We start from the raw sequence: 21,234 nt of genomic DNA, 5'->3' as shown, positions 1-21,234 counted from the left end.
AGAAGGGGGCTTCCATTCTGAAAAAATTATTTCTAACACAAATCACCAAATCAATAGAATCAACTCCTAGATCACAATTATTTAAAAGCACGTTTTAGTACCATTGCAACCACTGTGTGGTCTCCACTTTCCTGTCGACCGAATCCATCGTTTGTTGAGAAAAGGTCACTATGCTGAGTTTGTCGGTGCCGGAGCACTCGTCTACCTGGCAGTAATGATGGAATATCTACAGCAGAAATATTGGAGCTGGAAGAAAACGCTGCTCGTAATAACAAGAAGACCAAAAGAAGGCCTGCGCAACCTAAATCGTAACTGTTTTGGCCGAAACTACATAAAACCTACCTTTTCTGGGCGACTTTTTCTTCGCATAAATAATTAATTTAATTTATTCTTATTTATGTACATTTTGAGAATTCACCTTTTGTTAAATTTTAAATAAATGAACATGTAATTACTTATATAAATAAATAAACAAATAGTTGAATCAGCTAATCGTTTGAATTTGAACTACTTATCCAAATAGTTTATTAATTCATTATTTCATTATTTAATAAAAAATTATTTGCCACAAAAATGCCAAAACATGTCAAAATTGTTTCCACAGAAGTGCATTAAAATCAACTGACAGTATCTTACCTTTTCGGGTGTATCTAACATTTCTAATAAAACAGATACGAAGGCCTCTATGGTCATTCCTCTAGCACCATATTCCGCTATATAATACGATAGGTTAGCAAAATGATGACGAGGTAATAGGGATCTGGCTTTTTCTTCCACCATCGCTGACACCGGACATTTCCGGCGGGTTCTGCGGGGCGATAAGGAGAAGAAGACAATGGTAGAATAAATCCTTCCGACGTTGGTGGTGAAAAGTGACCTCGGCAAAAAAAAATTCGAATAAAAAACTCACCTCGCTCCGGTCGGACTGTAGGCATCCCACGGTTCTGGCTCAACGGTGGTACACGAGTGTGGCACTTTTCCGACGTCCCGCACCAGCAGCGACATCCGCTTGTGGAACTTGAATTGACTAACAGCCTCGTCATGGGTCACATCCATGAATGATTGATTATTCACCTCTAGGATCTGATCACCGACCTGCAACGGGGATAGGACGTTAGCGATTGGAGGGGATAGGGGAGAATAAAGTTGTAATGAAATATCTGCTGCTGCTGAAAAGTGTTGAAGGGGGGTGGCAATGCAACGGAAAGGCACTTACCATCAGTCCGGCCCGGTCCGCAACGCTATCCTTGTCGACGCCGGTGATAAAAATTCCCAAACCATACTCCACACCACCCCGTATCATCAGTCCGAGGGATTGGCCGGGTTCTATCACTAGGTCAACTCGCCGAACTCTGCCAAGGTGGAGAAGGTACAGAGTATAAAGAGGGTTAGTTATTCCTATACGGCGCTAATGGTTCGAATGCAGGTGAGATAAGGTCGTAAATTTACATTTACAATGCAATTCTGTACCACCATCGCGCCCGGTGTTGGAACGTAGTAGGGGGGGGGGGGGGGCTGTGGGTTTCCGCTTTGGGGAAAGTTTTTATTTCGGTGAACTCGAAGGAGGTTACTTTATTGCTTGGTCTTTTTTTCGTGTTACTGCAGATGCGGTGTGGTGTGCTCTGAATGGCAAATTACTAGGCACCTGCAGTGTGTGAAAAATTGCACCAGTGGAAACAGACTGGAAGAGTGGAATACAGCGCACTTGGTTGATTATAAACTAATGTTTTAGCAGGCAAATTATGCAGATTCATGTTTTAATTCTATTTGGGCAGCTGCTCAGTTTTGGTTCTACTCAAAAAACGAGATTTTTTGTGAACAATATTGTTACGTGATTGTTTCGGATGGTCAGATCCATTACTATCAAAACCAAAGCCCTGGTAATACAGAAACACAATCAGCATACTCACCGATCCCTTCGTTCCGGCCGACGGCCACCGTAATCGTACGGTGGCGAAGCAGGTCGCCCCTGGCGGTCCATCCAAGAGCACGTTTGCCGGTTCGGTGGTGGTGGGTAAACTCCGACCGGGCCTCCTCCGACCGAACCGACGGTGGATCCGGGGCCGACACCGACAAGCGAGGGACCCCCCAGCGGATCGGCGACGGCAGCTGCCAGTCGGCTGGTGCTGCCAACCACGCTCGGAGGGGGACCGAACCCGTGCAGCGGGGCGGTAGAGTTGATCATCGAAGTCGCCGCCGACGGAGGTGCCCGGACCGTCATGCTGATTTGGCGCGACGATTTCAGGATCTGCACACATCTCTACATTTTAGGTGAGAAGAAAAAGAAAAAGCAAACGTGGCAATAGAAGAGGGGAAGTTCTCTAAACAGGATAGCGCCTCGAGACAGAGACAGTCCTAGGGAGTACTTGGAAAAGTTATGCTATTACAGAATAGTAGTAAATATTCAAGCTGAATATGAAGCGTAAGCATGCAAAGAGTTCGAAGGCAAAGGAATGCTAAAACGTCTTTCTACTGTGAGTGCCACTGAGATTGGAAGTTCTATAAATAAGCAATTAAAAATAAATTCTAGGATAATGAATTTCTCAATTAATTGTAATTGACCCCATCGTTCGCTTATCTGCGGGACTAGTTCAAACGCAACAACTAATTATCCTTGGAAACAAACAACAGGGAATGCAGCAAAGTTTCCACACTACAGCAGCATTACGCCTGAAGGCAGAATGGAACGATGTTCTTCTCAAAGAAGTTTTTCAATTCAACTATAATAGAGCACACAAACAAACGATCGAAGTGGTTGCCGAAAAGGAATCAAAAGTCAAACGGAAAGCTGCTATCTTCTGCAGTAGAGGCTGACCCGGTTCTGGCAAGTTTATTTTACTTAACCCCCTTCGCTAGCCCCTCACTCGTCAACCCGTTTATCTTAGCGAATGAAAGGGCAAACCACGTTTTTCATGGTCAAGAAATATTTCCTATTAAAGCTTAACTGGCTGGGGAAGTAACTTGCTCGATCGAAAGGGGACGAAGCGCAAATTAAACCGGAGGGATTGGATGCACACAAGGGCAAAGCGAGGAGTTTTTCCACATGAGAAAGCTTTTTGGGTGCAGCAGCAATAGTAATTACACGGCTTCCGAGCTGGTAATTTTACCCTCCGTTACGTACATATAGATTATCCGGTCGAATGAAACCGGCAATATTACACTTCCCACCCTTTAAGCATTGGTCAGAAAGGGGGTGAGCTGAATAGGAGGAATGTGTGAATGAGCCGCGGTGGAATAGCTCCGACTGATAATCGTTTGTAGGACGCAACACGAACACAAAAAAATTAAATCAAAAGTGTCAAAAAGTTCAATGACAAATCGCAGTAGATTAATCTTTCATGGCTTACCATCATTTATGCAATTCAAATTAGTGACTAATCGGTTGGATGTACTTATGATTCATAATCTAATAGATAATTCACACGCGTATATCAATTATCGTACTTGCACGGTGTCTCTGGTAGAACAATATTTAGACAATAAAAATAGTATCGCTGAAGTACTCACTAATCGAATGCTTAAAGACTCCTCTTTCATTTGGGACTAAATTTGAAATGTTCTATCGGGGTGCCTAGAGCATTTCACACACGGTCCCTTGGCATGGCAACACAGGCGAAATGGCAACACAGACGAATTTTTTTTATCCAATTTTGCGTCAAACTGTTTTTTTTTCTCGTACGTATATAACCTCTAATATCAAATACAATGAATGACGGGCTCAAAAGAAATTCCATGTTCGTCATTTATTAAACTTTGTTGATACTTCTTGCTTGACCTGAAAATGACTAAAAGACCGTAAGGAGAGAAAAAGGTAAACAAAATCCATGTTTTCAACTTCTTGCCTATAACCACATTTTTCCATCGCAGTCCAATTCGTTGATATTGTTTGAAGATTTGAGATAAAAATGGACTAATGCTTATTTTTAATTGTGAAGTAATGAAAAACAAATGACTTGTAACGTGACAGATCAAAAATTCGAAATATTGTGGACCAAACCAACAGCTTTCATACAATGTGTAATAGACTGGTTCAATTTTTGACTTTTAGCTCCACCAGGCTCTACTGATTCCTTTTATGGTCCTTAGTAATTGTGCAAATTTTGGTACCAATTGGTTGTGTCTACGGACCCTCCAAAAATTTCAAAATAAACTTTGTAAAATAAACTATGGAAGTTTGTATGGAAAATCGGTTATCATTGAAAATAAATTCATAAAAAATCACATTATCAATCAATTAATCAGAACATTATATATTTTAAAAGGTAATCTTCTACTGAATACATTCGTGTAACATTAAAAGTTTATGAAAATTCGCTGAGAAAGGTTATTAACTAAAGAAGCAACATGACTTCAAAACAAGTGGATTTCATTATTAATCATAGCAACCCTGTTTTCTGGTGTAAAGCAATTGTATCAAAATTGATTCATTTACGTCAAAGATGGTGACCCTGACCATCTTCGATTCTAATGAAACTTTTTTCGTTTCATTTATATGGGAGACTAAATATTTTGCACAGTTGAACAAACAATTTTTATTCAAGCGTAATATCTAAAAAAGGCGTATGAGATCTTGAATGCACAACTTTCAAAAAACATTGTTCGAAAATTGCCATTTGTGCAGCAAAACTATATTATAGCGAGTTCTAGGGAATTAATTCCTCTGTATGAATAACTTTTGGTGAAATTTTTCTACAAAAGCTAAATAAATCTTGGAAAAGTACAATTGCAAAAGAAAGTTTTTATTTAGTTAACACAAGCCTAAAAATAGAAGAAACTGTAATTGCATTATTAACAGGTTATTAGTAAGAAAACGTTTTTAACAACATTTAACATATTTTCTTAGTCTTTGCCGGTCATAAATTTAATTTTCTTATACAATATTAATACTAAATGTTATTTCGAAGCAAAATGCTCTTAAAAATTTTTTTCTGAAAATTTTTGTTCATCTATCAACAAAAATATCTAGTTGCGAAAATACACCCTTTTAATGAGTTACTTAGAAATACCAAGCGCAAAAAACATAACACGTTATTGTGAATTACAAATAAAATAGTTTAAAATATAATTGCATTGTGGAGAAAATAACAATAAAAGATTTTATAACAAAACCTTGAAATATATTTCAAAATATATTTATATTTTAAATTTTAATTTAATTTTTTCTTTATAGAATGTTTTTAAAAATGTTATTTTCAATTCAAAATGCTCATGAAAAATGTCCTTCAAAATGAAAATGTTTTCAAGTTATTTGAGATTTTCTTTAGATATGAAGTGTTATTTCGTGAAATTACGACCTTCTCATATGTTATTCACGTTTGTGCATCAAAACCAATATGTTTTTCAAAATAAACATGAAATTTCGCGTAAGTACTCAGTTTCCACATTAAATATGATTTGTGTACTAGAGATGGTCGGGTTTAAATTTTTTCGAACCCGAACCCGACCCGAACCCGAGAGCTTGAAAATTAAAAAACCCGAACCCGACCCGAGCCCGAAATTATAAAATTTGAAAAACCCGCACCCGACCCGAGCCCGAAAATTTTAAAATTAGAAAACCCGGACCCGACCCGTACCCGAGAATGAAAATTTGGTAAAACCCGACCTCGAGAATTTTAAAATTTGAAAACCCAAACCCGACCCGCACCCGAAAATTTTCAATTTGAGAAACCCGATCCGAACCCAACTTGCTACTACGGAGAATCCACCAAAGATTTCGAAGATTTTTAATTTTAGGCACCCTAGGCTCATCTTAGAATAGTAGAATCACTCGAATCTGAAGTAGCACCATACGCGTTAAATTATACCCTATGGCAAAACGAATCACTGGCGAGTAGAATCCGCATTTTCATTTGCCATTATTGAACGTCGAATTTGTAATATTATGAGCAACCTACAAATCGTCGATATCTTAACCGGAAAGTAGGATAAATCTAACTCATGGGGAAACAAAAAACTTAATGATGACAGTTTCAAACAACCTTGCCCGTCGTACTTAACCAAAATTTCTAATTTTGTATCAAAAACCATTCCTGCAAGGCAGGCATCTCGTGGATCGCAACTATGCCAAAATGTAAATCGTGCTGCATTGAAATTATCATTTTATTTTATGTTTCTGTTTAAAATATACATAGTTGAATCTTATCCCTAGAACGGTTTTGTGGGGTACATTTGTACCCCAGAGCTTTTTGCCATCCTTGTTATTCCGTTACAGTTTATTTTAACTGCAAGCAATCTTTATCATAAATCAATTTGATTATTAATAAACTTCCATTAAAGCAGGTACAACCTATTTGTTGCATTTAACCAAACTTAACAGTGCCCGCTTAAAGTTTATTTGTGGTACAAATGTACCCCACAAAACCGTTTACGTTAATGTTTTGTCATGTAATTCCGAAAACATTATTATATCTTTTTCTAAAAGCAAAACATCGGCACATAGTAAGCGAGAACTTGTGTTAAATTGTATGTTTTAAAATAAAACTATCCAATTTAATTATAAATTTATTAAAAAATCAGGTATATTAGAGCGATTCTAGTTCTGGGGTACGAATGTTTCCCACAAAACCATTTACTTAGAGAAAAAGTCACGAAACCGTTGTAGGGTTAATGGACAATTATTATTCAATATGTTGCAAAAAGTACTACCATTCAGTGCACTCGCAACACCCACTTTTCGATTTCTCGCGACTGTCAAAGCGACCAATCAGGAGCGGATCAATAGATTGGTTTTTATTTTTTCTACTTCCCGTAGATTTCTACTCGCTTTGCTTTAGATACTATTTGCTGTACGCTTTAGCTGATTTTTACGTGTTTACTCCGACCGCGGCCTACGTATCGGTTTTAAAGTACCTGTCGAAATTAATATTTTTAAACAGAAAGTTGAACCAAAATTTTCCGATAAATTCCTGTTGACTTGATTTATTACTAGTTATCATGAAAAATAAATCGTAAACAGATTTTAGATGTGAAACACTTTTTGAATGCTCTCTCATGAATGTTCTTTTAAAACATAAAATAATTCAGGCAGTTTGCGAATCTGAAGAATTTTATACAAGAATGAAAAAATACTATATTTGAGCACCAAAAAATACGACGAATTCTAGCGATTTAAAGGTGCTACCATTTTATACGGTTATATGTGTCTTCCATTCGTATCACGAAGTATAGACTGGGTTTTGTGTATAGACAGCGTCAAGAAATGGTTGGGTTGTTTTGTTCAAAACCCGAACCCGACCAGAATTTAGAAAACCCGAACCCGACCCAAGCCCGAAAATTCAAAATTTTAAAAACCCGCACCCGACCCGAGTCCAAGAATTTCAAATTTGAAAACCCGGAACCCGACCCGAACCCGAGAAGCTTGAATTTATAGAACCCGAACCCGACCCGAAACCCGTCGGGTTCGGGTCGGGTCCGGGTTTCAGGTCTAAAAATCCGAACCCGACCATCTCTATTGTGTACGACTGTCTCGATATGCTTGCTTCACCAAAAATACAGAACTGTAACGTGACAGATTCTGGTTGTAACGTGACAGGTCATTGACAATATTCCATAAAATCGAAAAAAAAGTTTTTCTTCAGAAAAACTATATTTTAAACTCTTCTTTGTTTTCCAAGCTTCAACCTAAGGCAAACTTGCAATTTAATCGGTCAACCTCCAAACTCACTACGAAAATTGTGTAACGTGACAGACCTATTAAAATGACACTAACGTGAAGACCGTTCATGATAGAAAATAACTTTCTGTAGAAAAAATGTGAGTTTATTGGCCTTAATAATGTGCAATTGTGATAGAATCTGATTCTATAGTTTTCTGCAAACTTGTTGTTTGAAATATGCGTAAACTTGTAACTTGACAGACAGAAGCCTTGACCATATGCTATAAAAAAATTGACCTAATATCTGCTTCCTACTTCAATGGTGTAACCCGTCAGGGCACTGGGTGGAAATATACCTATTTGTGCGTACTCTCTCCGTAGAGTGTATTGTTTACGTTAGTTATGCTCACCACTGTTCCATATGATCGATCGCTTTTTACGTTAAATTTTGTTTATATTTTTGTTTGTGAACGATTTTGTTAGATCAGATAGGTTTAGTAATTTTTGTTAAACGTTTGTATAAACGTAACATAGGGTTTAGTTAGGCCACCGCTCTCCTCTTGCTGCAATAAATGTGCTGTTTATGCTACACATAGCGATGACAGCTATGTGGCGGTACGTTTTTTTGGTGTTGGTGTTTGTTTTGGTCGTGAGGAAGGCGGCCATCGAGTTTTAGATAGTGACGGACCACGGTTTAGAACAGACGTCTGGAAAATAGTGTTTTTTTTTCGGGAAAGTTTCCCCCCACGACCAACTAGTGAGGTGAAGTGCGCGCGTTCGACATTAAAATACCTATCGAAAAGTGCCGGCCCGTGGTCCGGGTACTCAATAAAGAGTAGTGCTGGACCGCCGAAGTGGGATAGCTAAGTGCCAAAGAGTTTTCGATTCCCCAGCTAATCGTGACAGATCCTGAGCATCCGCCCCTCTCGCTGTAGAGGATAAGCCGAACGAGCCTTGCTCTCCTCTACAGCTAACAGTCAAGGAGAGGGAAGCAGGTAGGACAACGGCTCCGCCTGAGAAGAACACTGTGGTGTCTTCCGGGATTCCTTGCGGGGAGCAATCGAATCCGACGATATTTCGTCACCGTCGGCTAGGGAGGTTCCAACAAAGGAGCAAAGCTCACCTCCCTAGCTAATTGTTAAGGTACGGCCGCAGGAGACCGCGGCCGTTGTTGACCCGGCCGGTTGAAAGATACCGCTCGTCGCCAGAAGTGAAGAGAGAGTTGGAGGACAATAAACACGGTAGTTTATTTCGTTTCCCTTTTTTGTTTGTTTACGTACGAAAATCCGAAATTCCGGTAGAAGCACCAAGGTCACCCTGAAAAGAAGGATCCGCCGGGCAAACAAGAACCCGAGTAGTGGCCAAACCGCTACTTACATTTACTCACAATGGTAAGTGAGATAAAATGGTCGTTGTGAATTAACTTTCCAAAATTTGTTGAAATTTTGAGTGTTTTCTCTTTGGATTCGCGATTAATTCACTAAAATATTATCATATTTTTCCGTGAAAATACTACTACATAGAAAACGTTTCAATTTTTTGCATCTATCAAGTCCAGAAAACATTTAAACTGATGAGCTGTAGAACCAACCTAGTGCTACAAACCTGTTTAATAACTTTTTAGAATTTCTACAAATCCGCGAAACAATACGCTTTTGTTCTTATTTCATATTACTGTTTTTTTTTGTTTAATTAATTTTCAGTCTTTCTCATTCAAAATTATATCATTTTCGGATTTCTCGGACCATTTTACCTTTATTTGGTGTACTAGGATCTAATCCTTTGTTTCGTTGACTAATCATATCGAAATACTAGATTAAGCGCACTTTAGAAATTCAACTTTCTCATATTTGCTTTAAAATTATTGCTACTTTGAACAAGTAAGCCAATCGTAAAAACTGGTAACACCCAAAGATTACCCTTGCTGCTTCCAAACATTTCGCCGCACTCTACAAAACTGATAGCATGAAATGTTTTTGCGGAACATGTAGTTTCCTGGTAAAATGTGAACCACTGATCTTATATGTGTTTAAAGGGAAAATCTTTCGATCGTGATAAAACTCGCAGTTTTAAACGTAATTAAAGATTAAAACAAACGAAATTGAGGTAAAATTGTTCAAAGAATCCATAGAACAATGATAGAATTTTGAATGTAACATTCGTTACATAGGAACCCGAGTAAAAATATATTTGGAAAAAAATAAATAGAAGAAAACATTTTGTTTTGCGAATTTAACCAACGCGAAGCTGGCTAAATAGTGCAAATGGTGTTTTCGAAGGATTTTATTAACGCAACATGTCCGTTCCTCTGACACTGTGTATTCACTAATTTAACCTTCAAAAAGTGGGATATCTGTGTCTACTCATTGAAAAACACCCAAAAATGATCACCAAAATATTTAAAATATGTTCTAGACCAAACCCCCCCCCCCAGTAGAACATATCAAAGGTATGGTCAAATGAAAGAGGAGCATCTAAGCTTTCGATTAGTGAGTAGTTCAGCGATACTGATTTTTTTGTGATAATATTTTCAACCAGAGACACCGTGCTCACTGTTTTGAAGCTTAATAATTAGCGCTATCATAATACCTCAGTCGTGTTCGACAAACCGAACTACTTGCACATGGCATTGGGGAAATGTATTCATTTAATTATTTATTTACAATTAATATCACCAGACACAGTATGGTCCCAATGATAGTTTCTTCAAATAATAAAAAAAATAGTTTGTATTAAGTATTGATTTTTTGTGTTTTGAATTCATCTCGTCAATAACTCGCACCATCTGGGTGTCTAGATAGACGATGTATCTAATCTAATACCCAAATTAGCACTAGTAAGACACTGAAAAGAAACGAAAACAATTATTTCTTCTTCTTGTGTTTCAAAGAGAATACTTTCAGGCATGCTTAGAAAAAAATTGCAAAGATGATATTTCTGAAAAAAATTTAAGTCGAGTTTGAAAATTTTGATTTTACTACTGGAAAGGTAGAGTCAAAATTTCTCAAACGGGCCACCCAAATTAGGTGATATCACAATTTCAATGAAAGCTCCAATTTTTGGATAGTATGTGGCATTGCAAAACCAAATCCATATGGGCACAGCAAAAAAAAATTTTTTTTTGACTGTGATATCACATAACACTATGTGGAAATTCCTTAGAAAAATATCGATCAGCGAATTCTACTAGAACACTAGCTCCACCTTTTATATACAGTCTCAACCATTTATTTGCAAACGGGTTATCCCTCAGGCTCAGGAACAATTTTTCACTAGTGGTATATACCCCGTAAACATGCGCCTATATCAGTGCCGCCTTAATATCATATGCGGCCACAGTCCCAACTATTTTTTTTTTAATTTTTAATTATAGAGGTTTAAACCTTGGGGTCATTCACCGCTTTTCGGGTTAGAGAAATCTCTTTTGGAAAAATCTCTAACGCAATGTGCGGGGTTGGGAATCGAACCCAGGTAAGCTGCGTACAAGGCAATCGCTTTACCAACTACGCTAGGCTAAGCTGACCAACTCTGACGAAAAAATCCGTACACTGTGCGGACTGTTTGCCTGAGCGTGGTGAACGATTTCGCTTCATTGCGGTATGGTGTACGGATTTTTTCGACAGAGTTGGTCAGCTTACACTAGGCCCACCCCTAGTCACAACTAAAAATATATTTAAAATGACCGTTAAATCGGGCGAAGAATTATTTTCGAGTGTTATGTCTGTTAGTCTGTGATAATACTAACATTTAAAGTTTTTAGCCCGCTTATTTTTAAAATGTTACAACGCATTGACCGATTTTAACAAACTAATCAGCAATAAAATTGTCACAGATTGTCCGTGATGTTTTCCGATCCGAAAAAAATCTATTTTGTATATTTTTAAGCAATTGTTTATAAAAAAATGAAATAAATCTTTTTCGTTAAAAAAAACCACATATGTATACTACTTTTAGTACCTAACAACATGCCGTAGAGAAAAAAAATATGGTGCGCTATTTGTAACTACATTATTCTAAATTATATGTGAGGAAGGGTAAATCGATTGTCAATCACAATTTTCAAACTCGATTTAATTTTTTTCAGGAATATCACCTTATTTTTTTTTTCTTAACATGCCTGAAAGTATATATTTTTTGGAATGCAAGACGAAGAAATTATTTTCGTTTGCCCCAACTTTAGATATAAATGTTTTAAAAGGACCTATTTTTTATTCAATATTGCTCATAACTTTGGTTCTAAAGGTGATATCTGTGTTCTTTTATTATGAAAAAAATATCTCGGGCTTTAAAAAATATCTAAAGACACAATTTATGAGAAATAAAAAATAAAGAAATAAAACTATTTTTGTTAGGAACACTCTAAGTTACTCAATCAAAATAGCTATAAAATAAAATCCTATGGAGATACAACTATGACGGCTTCGGCTGATTTGAGAAGCGAGGAGGTCCGACTGATCGGTCTAAAGCCCTTTGCCTCCTCGTTAGTGACACGGCCACCTTTGAGAATGAATTTTGCACTTATTTCCCGCCACGCTAATGGAATGTACTCTGTTGCAAGACAACAAGTAAGAACATTTTTCAAAATATGCTGAAGTGTTCATATATTCTTTGTAGTAGAACTGGAATGATTCCATCTTTTCCCGGAGACTTATAAGGAGCAAAACTTTCAATGGCCCATGTGATCGATTCGGTTGTCACAAGTCTACGAAATAAATACCCAAGAATCAGAACTACCTGAAAAGAGCTTAGGAGCAGTCATCGGTGATGGCTCCTTACAGTCTGGAAAGTGTGTTTCAAAAAGACAGTTGATTACTATATCTTCATCAGACGAGTATTCACCATTAGCAGTTCCAATCGAATCGACATGAAAGTCTTTCGATTTCGAAAGTAACTTATTCAATCTGCTAGTCTCATTGAGACTTGAGATAATTGTGCAGAGGCTTTTCCAAGCACTTCGATCAGAGGATCGAACGGCATTTCTGTATGCTTTGCGAGCCAACTTAAAGGCCTCCGATCTGTCCCTGTGTCTACGATTCCACGCTCTTCTACATTACCTTTTGAGTCGAACGAGTTCGGTATTCCACAAAGAAGCGTATAACTCGAAGCGGACAAGCCTCTTGGTATGTTGCTACCATGTGTGAGTTTGTTTTATCCACGACCTCAGCCAAGTCACTTGGAGATTCAATCGTCGGAAGTTACTCATGAAACCTAGTCGCCAAGCTCTCTTCATAGAGGTCCCAGTTCGTAGATTTCGGATAATGATATGAGACGATATCTAGCGAGACGTTTAAATTATGAGAGACGATGTACAGACGACGACAGTTCGAGCTCGTTTGGTACGAGCCAGTTTACCAAATCGTGCACAATACTGTCGGAGCAGAGAGTTACATCTAACACCTCTTCTCTGCCAGCTCGTGCAAATGTTGGGCGATTTCCTACATTAAGTATGGGCAGATTTGCACTGCTTAAAAATTTCATCAATTCGGTGCCTCTCAAATTGATATCTGAGCTGCCCCAAATTATATGCGCTCCAGCCTCCAGCCGGTTCGGTGTCGCGGCCTCTTTCAGGCGGCAACCTTCCACAATTCCGGGAATAGACTTTGGAAAAATATTCACAAGGTTTATATCTCGTTAAATAGTACCTACAATCGTTGTTTCAAACTAAATCACGATATCTAACAATTCTTACCACAGCCCTTTATCACCTTTAATTTCCAAACCGAGCGCCTGTTGATGTCATTTTCATCCAATCACGAGCTGGTTCGAGATTGGTTGAAAGTGGGAACAGTGCTGGCGGATCCTGTCCTAGACCTAAAACACATTTCAAAACGCCAATTAGATTTCAAAGTGAGCTGTCATTTCGTTAATGATTACTCATTCACTAACCAGAACTAAGTTCGGCTCAAATAACTGGAAGTAGAAACAAAAAATTCAGTCCCACGATTTCGAGCGACCCCCACGCAACAATGTCTCCCAACATTGAATCTGTTGCCGCACATTTTCCCTATTTTCTGCTACTATTCCAACCGGCGGCCACTCCTTTGCTCAGTGCTGAGAGCAGAAGATAAGCTCCTGCACAACGATAATGATACTTGTGAGTTAAGGATGGGCTTTTTCGCGAAGAAGGAAGGAAAATGCCACATAATTGCAGCGAAAAGTTGCATTATTCATTGCGATCGTTTGCACCGCAACGTGCCAAGTGAAGTGAGTAGCTCTTTCTCTCTTTACATTTTCAGTCCCATACATCATGCTCTACTGCGTCGAATAATAATGGTTAAAGTTAGTTCTACGAAATGCAACTTTTCTGGTAGCGGGGAAATATCAACTGACGGAAGCAGAAATTGGATGCAACTGGATGGAATAGAATGAAACTCAAAACTACTCGGGCGGTTGAAAGGTAGAGTGCATTAGAACAAAAGAAAAACTAGTGAAATAGATATACTGAAGCAAAGAAAGCATACCAAAGTTATAGGTTCTTTCTATTGCCAATCTTTTTCCTTTTTCTTTTCTTATCTCCGAACATGTTTATTGTCAGTGTTAGATGTTATCTTTTTCATGTATGGTTATGTGGTTGTAGTTGTGTTAAGATATAATAATTCAAAAGGAACCGAATGAAATTTGAGATGTTTCTAAATAGTATTCGATGAAGGATGAGATCGCTAGCAGTTCTAGTTACCCGTGTTGCAATAAAATCAATTATCATTTGTTTCAAAAATTCGGTAAGTATTATGTGTTATGATTATTCGAATAGTAAAACATTTCTGGGCAACTTGAACGAAGCCATAACATCCAAAAATTATTTTTAGTAAAATCTTGGCAATTGAAATTTATTTGCATGCAATTTCGAATCGAATGTGAGAACTTTTAATTTTTTGAACAAATATGATCATTCTTCAGTTTCAAAAAAAATATGAAAAAAGTGCTCCGATCGAAACCAAGTTTAACACTCAAATCAAACGGGTATGTGTACAGTGTCAAAAAATCATATTGTGTAGAAGGGTTATGAAATTTGAATAAGACAAAAATAAATAAAATCGAAAAAATTGCCACATCTTACCTTGAGCGCTTCCTCGTGGTTGATGGACGTGAACGGTGTCCCGTTCACTTCCAGTATCGTGTCGCCGGGCCTCAAACCGGCCCGTTCCGCTAGCGAACCTTCCTCTATCCGCGATATGTACACGCCAACACCTGAAAAACAAAAGCGAGTGAAGAGAAGACAAACATAGTTTTAAAACGTTACCGAAATCTAGTTTCCGTGATAAAGATCCTGAGCTAAACTGCACTCTAGAAATGCCCTTCTGAAAGGCTGCGGAAGCGAGCAATAGAAAACGGAATGCCGCGCGCCGAGCGTGTCACGTGTTACGTTAAGGACAAGCCTGTCCAGTGAAAGTGCCGGAAGCGAACTAGTCAGCGAGGGGTGAAGAGCGGTGCGAGGAGGACAAAATACCTGTCGTCACGACATGATGACACATATTTTTGTTTTCGTTTTTGTTTGTCGTTTTCTTCTAGAAAATTAAGCAACATTGGGTTTCAAACTGTGGGGGAGGGGAGACACGCTTCCCGGAAAATCGTCTCATGTTTTCCAAAATCGTTTCTTTTGTGAACAATAGGAACGTCTTTTGATGAAAGGTACATATAACCTTTCAACATTTGTGGCTTCAGGGAAGGACACGTGCCGCCATTTATGTAAATGGAATTTGTTTTACTAGAGAGGTGTTATTATCTAGCACCATCGATGCTCTGGAGATAATATGCTGAATTTCTGAAAATATTTCAAGTGTGTAGAGTTTATTTTAAAGTTGACAAACATCTAATGCTTCATTTTAGCTAAAATACCAATTAATGCATATAATTCTAGCTTTTTGACGTGAGTCATGTTTTTTTTCTTCATTTTTTCAATGTTTTTAGGAACGTGTCCAAGGGAAAACATACAGAGAACGAATTACCGAAATGGTGACAATTCACCTTTTTATTTGACAAACTGAGAAAAGATATGCCCTCAAGCAGGAATCGAACCTGCGATCTCTCAGTCTCTAGTTGGGTGCGTTGCGTCTCTGTTGGGAATCTGTGATGACATCATCACAGTTCCTCGATGGCGGAGTGTTTACCAGCCCGGGGACAACTTGACAGATAGTGCTTGTTTCATATATGTACCACTAATTTGATGGTGGCGCTAGTATGCCTTCTCCGTACGAGTACCACGAACAACGAAACGAAATTCTTTCAAGAGAAAAGCGTGTTTCGTTACGTGTGTTATGAACGCCGTCAATGCAGCAAGAACAACATTTAGAAAAAACGTATTCCAAAATGTGGATAAAGAAAACAATTATTTGAGAATAAATTTATCCCTAACTGGAAACTACAGACACTTTATACACAGACTAGCGAAGTGTCAAAAATTGCAGCCAAACGGACTGTCAAAAAGTGCAGCCAAACGAGCATGAGGGTTTTTGTAGGGGGAGTGCAAGAGGAAGCCCATGCAAAGCTTATGGGAGCTTCCGTGATGCCAGTTTACATCCATGGTTGCTAGTTTTTCTGGTTTTCTCTCCGCTAGTCTGTTATATAAAGTGTCTATACTGGAAACTGTCAGCAAGGTACATAAATCTTATTATAAATTTAACTGGAAGTCGTTATTTTTTTGTTTTATTGTTGTGTGATGTGTGTAATCGGTAAATCATTTGTGCTTTTTGCCCAAGAAATATGAATGAAAATAATTTTGGCCAATGAAAGTAAATCACCAAGCTTAACAATTCGTGAACATATGACATCTTATTTCAAATTAATTAAGAACGTCAAGAATTCTAGAATTTCGTTTGGGAATATAAACGAAATATGTAGGATTTTCTACACAGTTAGCAAAATTGGTTGTGGATAGAATTTGTGTGCTTTTACCAGAATTCTGGCAGCAAACCGGTAGTGCCCGGTTTTAGCAAGAATACTGCCAGGAATATACAATTATGTTCGACTCTTGCCAGAGTTTTGTTCGACTTTTGTAATAATTCTTTCCAAAAGATTTTGCGATGGTTTTGGTACTGATCCCTTCAGAATTCATTTCGCATATTACTCAGTTCCAGCCCGACAGAAAACTAATTGAACGGCGTCAACCGGAGGATTTCATGTTGGTTCGATCCCGAAGATTTTCGGAAATTTCAATATAAGTGGAAGTGGCTCGATTTTGAAAGCCATTTTCTTGTATTCCTGAAAATCGATTTATTTTTCTTGGATTTTGTAGATCCAAAATGGAATCTATGTTTCTGTTAAGGTATGGACAGTTTCTAATTTGAAGAGCGAAATAAATTTGGTGATAGAAATGCTTAAATTGTTCATTTTTTACAGATATAGAAAATAATAGATGGGATGCGCCTTTTTTAAATTTTGTTCCATTCGAGCCGCCATGACATCAACAAATCACCACAAAATTCGCTTAGGAGCTCAATATATGGGAGCTGTCAAGTTGTCCCCGGGCTGGTGTTTACCGCACCCAACTAGAGACTGGGCAGCATAGCAGGTTCGATTCCTGCTTGAGGTAATATCTTTTCTCAGATTGTCCAATAGAAAGGTGAATTATCACTGTTTCGGTAATTCGCTCTCTGTCTGTTTTCCATTGGACACGTTCCAACAAACCAAGTAATACATTCCAAATTCCGTGCTAAACTTTATCGCTAATTTAGACCGAATACAGGACAATACCAAGTAACAATTTTAGTTTTATTAAAATCTTTTAGCGGTTTTTGAGATTATTTTGTAAAACTAGCATTAAAACTTTCAACTCCCTGAAAACCTAATTACCGCTTTAACAGTTATGTGTCCAACAAAAAACACCTTTAACAGGCCAACGAGGGTACCCGGGTACCCACAAATTGAAATGCTCATAGCTATGGCTTCCTTTAACCGATTTGGAAACTTTTAGATGTTTTGGATTCAGGAACTCGTATACTTTTTGATTCTGTACAATAGAAACGGAATAATGGATCTGGTTTTTGGTAATCCGGATTTTTCGGAGTAATGTTCCAGTACTAGGATATGATTTGTAAATTTTAATAATGTGCTAGCAATATGAGTATTGAAACTCTTCAAATTGTCTCGGAAGTCTGTTTTTTATTGTTACGGGACCCTATGGCAATTTGAAAAATGGAATTGGAATGGAATGGCCACTCACGGCCCCACGGGAACCTACTCCGGAATGTCCGTTCCGGGATCAAATCACCAAATGGTTCCAAAACCACGAGATACAGCCTACTGATGCAATTCCAAGAATTTTGATACCCATATTGCTAGTATTCCATTGAAGTTCGCAAATAGTACCCCAGCACTGGAACCTTCTTCCGGAAACCCGGATTCCTGGGAACCGAATGAAGTAATCCGATTTATTTTTACCAAGTCCAAAAGTGGATGAGTTCCTGAATCCAAAACGGCCAAAAGTATCGAAATCGGTTGGATATTACCTTAGTTATGGGCATTTTAGTTTTGTGGGTACCCGGGTACCCACGTCGGCCTGTGACGTATTAAAAAAATTCAGGAGCCCCTCCTCACTCCCACCCTTTCTATATCAACAATATTATTAACCCAAAAGCTTGACTTAGTGAAGTTCTAAGATGTCACAAAATTTCAATTTCCAGCTATGGATAAAACATAGGAATTTCATTAATTGAAACCTAAAAAGGTACCCGGGTACCGCGTCGGACACAAAACGGTTAAGATTACATTCCAGCTAGTTGGCCCAATCTATATTAGGTTTTTAAAACTTATTTGAGAATGCACAAAAACCTGTTATAAAACTTTGTTTTATTTAGATTATAGAAGTTTTAACCTTAAGGTCATTCACCTCTTCGGGTTAGAGAAATCTCTTATGAAAAATTTCCAACCCTATTGTGCGGGGTTGGGACTCGAACCCAGGTGCGCAGCGTACAAGGCAATCGATTTACCAACTACGCTACTCCCACCCCTGTTATAAAACTCTTTTGAAGCAGCATACATATTCTCGAAATAACAAGGCCAAAAAGATTTTTTTATCGTACTCAATTACACAATTTATTGGAGGTTTGAGGATAGCTTTAAGATATTAATAAGACCTGAATTATCTGGCAATGCTCATAACTTTTATAAAACCGATAGAAATAGTGGTGACTGTAATAAAACCTGCACACCTAGAAAATATAGTGTAAATTTACGTCTCCTGACCCTGACATATACGAGCATCAAAAATGACTTAGTTTTACGTTTGATTTTAATTTTACATGACGTTTAATTTCGTAAATCATGTAATTTTATTCGTCATACAGCGTTTGTTCTGAATGGTAGGAAGTGTAATTTTATGTCATTGCGCATGTAAAGTATATGTTTCATGTAAAATTAAACGGAATACGGTAATGTTCCGTCATTTCGTAAATTACGGTTTGTTGAATTGTGTCATGTTTGCAATTACGTCAACGATAAAATTCAGATTTTTTTGGTGTGTGTATAAATTTAGTTAAAACCGAAAAGCATTAGATTTGTTGCTTTGGATGGTAGTGCTGCTGGAACTATCTTAGTAATTTTAAGATTTTTTTCCTTCCTTGGCACGGCCCGAATGTCGGACGAATAGCTTAAAAAAGTGACCTGCATTGCAAGATCGAAAAAAACCGCATGGTTATTTTTATAATTACATCCTATCTTAGAATATACTACAACAATTTCTTAATCGAATTTTTTATATTTACATATTATCCATCGGCCTCTATCCGTACTAAGTTATAGTTCGCTTTGAATGCCGCCAGTGAAACGACTTCACCTTTCGGACCCTAGATAGTGACCCATCAATACATAAACACTGGGACCAATGCCTTTATTTCCTTACCTACGTGACCAGGACGATTTTTCGCCTCAGAAAATCCCAAATACCATGGCTGAAATTGAACCCAGATCCACTGGAGCGAGAAGCAGTGCCACGCATGCCACTAAACCACTGCACTGGCGTCATCATAATCCAATTCAAAGTATTTTCAAAGATATAAAGCCGAATACATATGAGCACTAAACAGGCATGAGAGCGCAAGGACGAACGTCGTCGTGGGGTTGTGCAAATTCCTTAGAACTGGGGAGAAAAATAACCCAAGTAACAATTAAAATGCCACAGGGATTTATCCCGGTTTTATGAAGAAATCCTTAAAACCGGTGATTTTGTTATGGTTTAATGCAGCTGCCATCTCATTTGTTCCTAAGTTTCACTATTAAACTATGTTATGACTTCCACGAGAAAGCTTTAGGTTACAAGTTTACGTGTGGTTCTATATACTTTGTTAAAACTGGAATAAAACTAACATACAACAAGAAATTAAGTTATAAGACAGTTTTATCGTAGATTATTGCACGTATTCAGGTTTTAGAATGTCTATATTAAAACTTCTTTAAAATAATTAATCTTATGAAAGGCATGAGCTATACTAAAGAGTTATAAAAATTGTCATCGGAAGCCCGAATCTTTGTTTACTTGCTTGTAATGTAGTAACTGTAGTGCAAATAAGTTACTTCGAAAATACCATTTGGAAATGGTATTCTCCCTCAATTTCTTTTGACCTAAAGCAGAAGACGAACCAAGACAGGATTATTTCGTATTTGCAGGTTTTGCTCGTTTCTCCAGGATGATTATCAAGATAGTAAATAAAGGTGAGAGGATTTTTATGCATGCTGATGCGGCTGTCATGCTCGAGAAGCTAATATCATTAATTGTTTCGTTCTTAAAACATTTTGAGATTTGGTGGCTTATGTTGATGCTAGAAAACACATTCAAAAAAATAACATTCGTTTGAAAAATAAGTAAATATCAAAATTGGATCATCCGTTAATACTATCTCATTATTGATAATTAAATAAATGCTGGTAGATGGTTCAGAGGACATGGTAATTTTCAATATTGAAAGCAGCAATGTAATTAATGAACTTTCATTATTTCTATGTTTGACGAAGAATACATCACTTACAGTGGCTAAATTACCGGGGAGTGGTTGCAATGATTTGTTTTTTAACTGTTTACAAAAATTGACTTTGCCGACAAAAACAGCCGTTGCAACAATTTTAAGAGCCACCTCTCGCATTATATTACAAAAGAGAAGTCCATCTGCGTTTAGTATTATAAACAATAAGCTCATACAAATACATTTCGGTTTAGGGTCAGATCATTCTAAGAATGCATAGCAAATTTTAATACAATTTGAAAAAAACGCATTTCATTTCCATTTTTGCATCGACTTTCACTCTTTCGCAGAAACATTTGTTCAACAAGTGCTGATTTACTTCGTTCGATACTTTGTTGGAAGTAGAGTTAAGTTTTTGCAGGGCTTTGACGTCTTACACGCAACGCAAAATGAATTTCAAATTTCCTTCCATCAAGAAGGTAAATATTTAATTTTGTTGATTTTTAAAAATGCTTCACAAAAGATCTGTCCCTAGATTTCGGTACTCAATTTGAAGAAAATCTCTGCGAATCTTTATCGAACGAGGACTATTGACAAATGTCGCGCTCGATTGGAACGACTCTGACAGTCAATGGTGAACGCACTATAGAGATGGCGAGTATTCAGCTTCTTTATTTTAATCTAATGTGCTACTAAAATTTGACAACCGCACCTTTACATAGTAAAAACTCTCACTTTTCATTTACC

General features: G+C 37.7%; 1 protein-coding gene across 9 annotated transcripts in view; it reads right to left on the bottom strand.

The window, feature by feature from the left end:
- LOC131696109 (whirlin) overlaps nucleotides 1-21,234 on the bottom strand; it is an 80,811-nt gene that overhangs the window by 18,474 nt on the left and 41,103 nt on the right. For 7 of the 9 annotated variants that reach the window (XM_058984645.1, XM_058984649.1, XM_058984650.1 and 4 more), the window contains 5 exons: nucleotides 14,652-14,782; nucleotides 1,911-2,260; nucleotides 1,217-1,352; nucleotides 911-1,095; nucleotides 637-808 (listed from right to left, as the gene is read on the bottom strand). In XM_058984645.1, the coding sequence (XP_058840628.1) occupies nucleotides 637-808; nucleotides 911-1,095; nucleotides 1,217-1,352; nucleotides 1,911-2,260; nucleotides 14,652-14,782 (974 nt within the window). The remainder of the gene's footprint in view (nucleotides 1-636; nucleotides 809-910; nucleotides 1,096-1,216; nucleotides 1,353-1,910; nucleotides 2,261-14,651; nucleotides 14,783-21,234) is intronic. The other 2 variants (XM_058984647.1, XM_058984648.1) reach the window with 1 other exon arrangement.

This window comes from Topomyia yanbarensis, unplaced genomic scaffold (genome assembly GCF_030247195.1).
Source record: "Topomyia yanbarensis strain Yona2022 unplaced genomic scaffold, ASM3024719v1 HiC_scaffold_74, whole genome shotgun sequence".
Lineage (NCBI taxonomy): Eukaryota > Metazoa > Arthropoda > Insecta > Diptera > Culicidae > Topomyia > Topomyia yanbarensis.
This window is presented reverse-complemented; position numbering and strand designations above follow the sequence as displayed.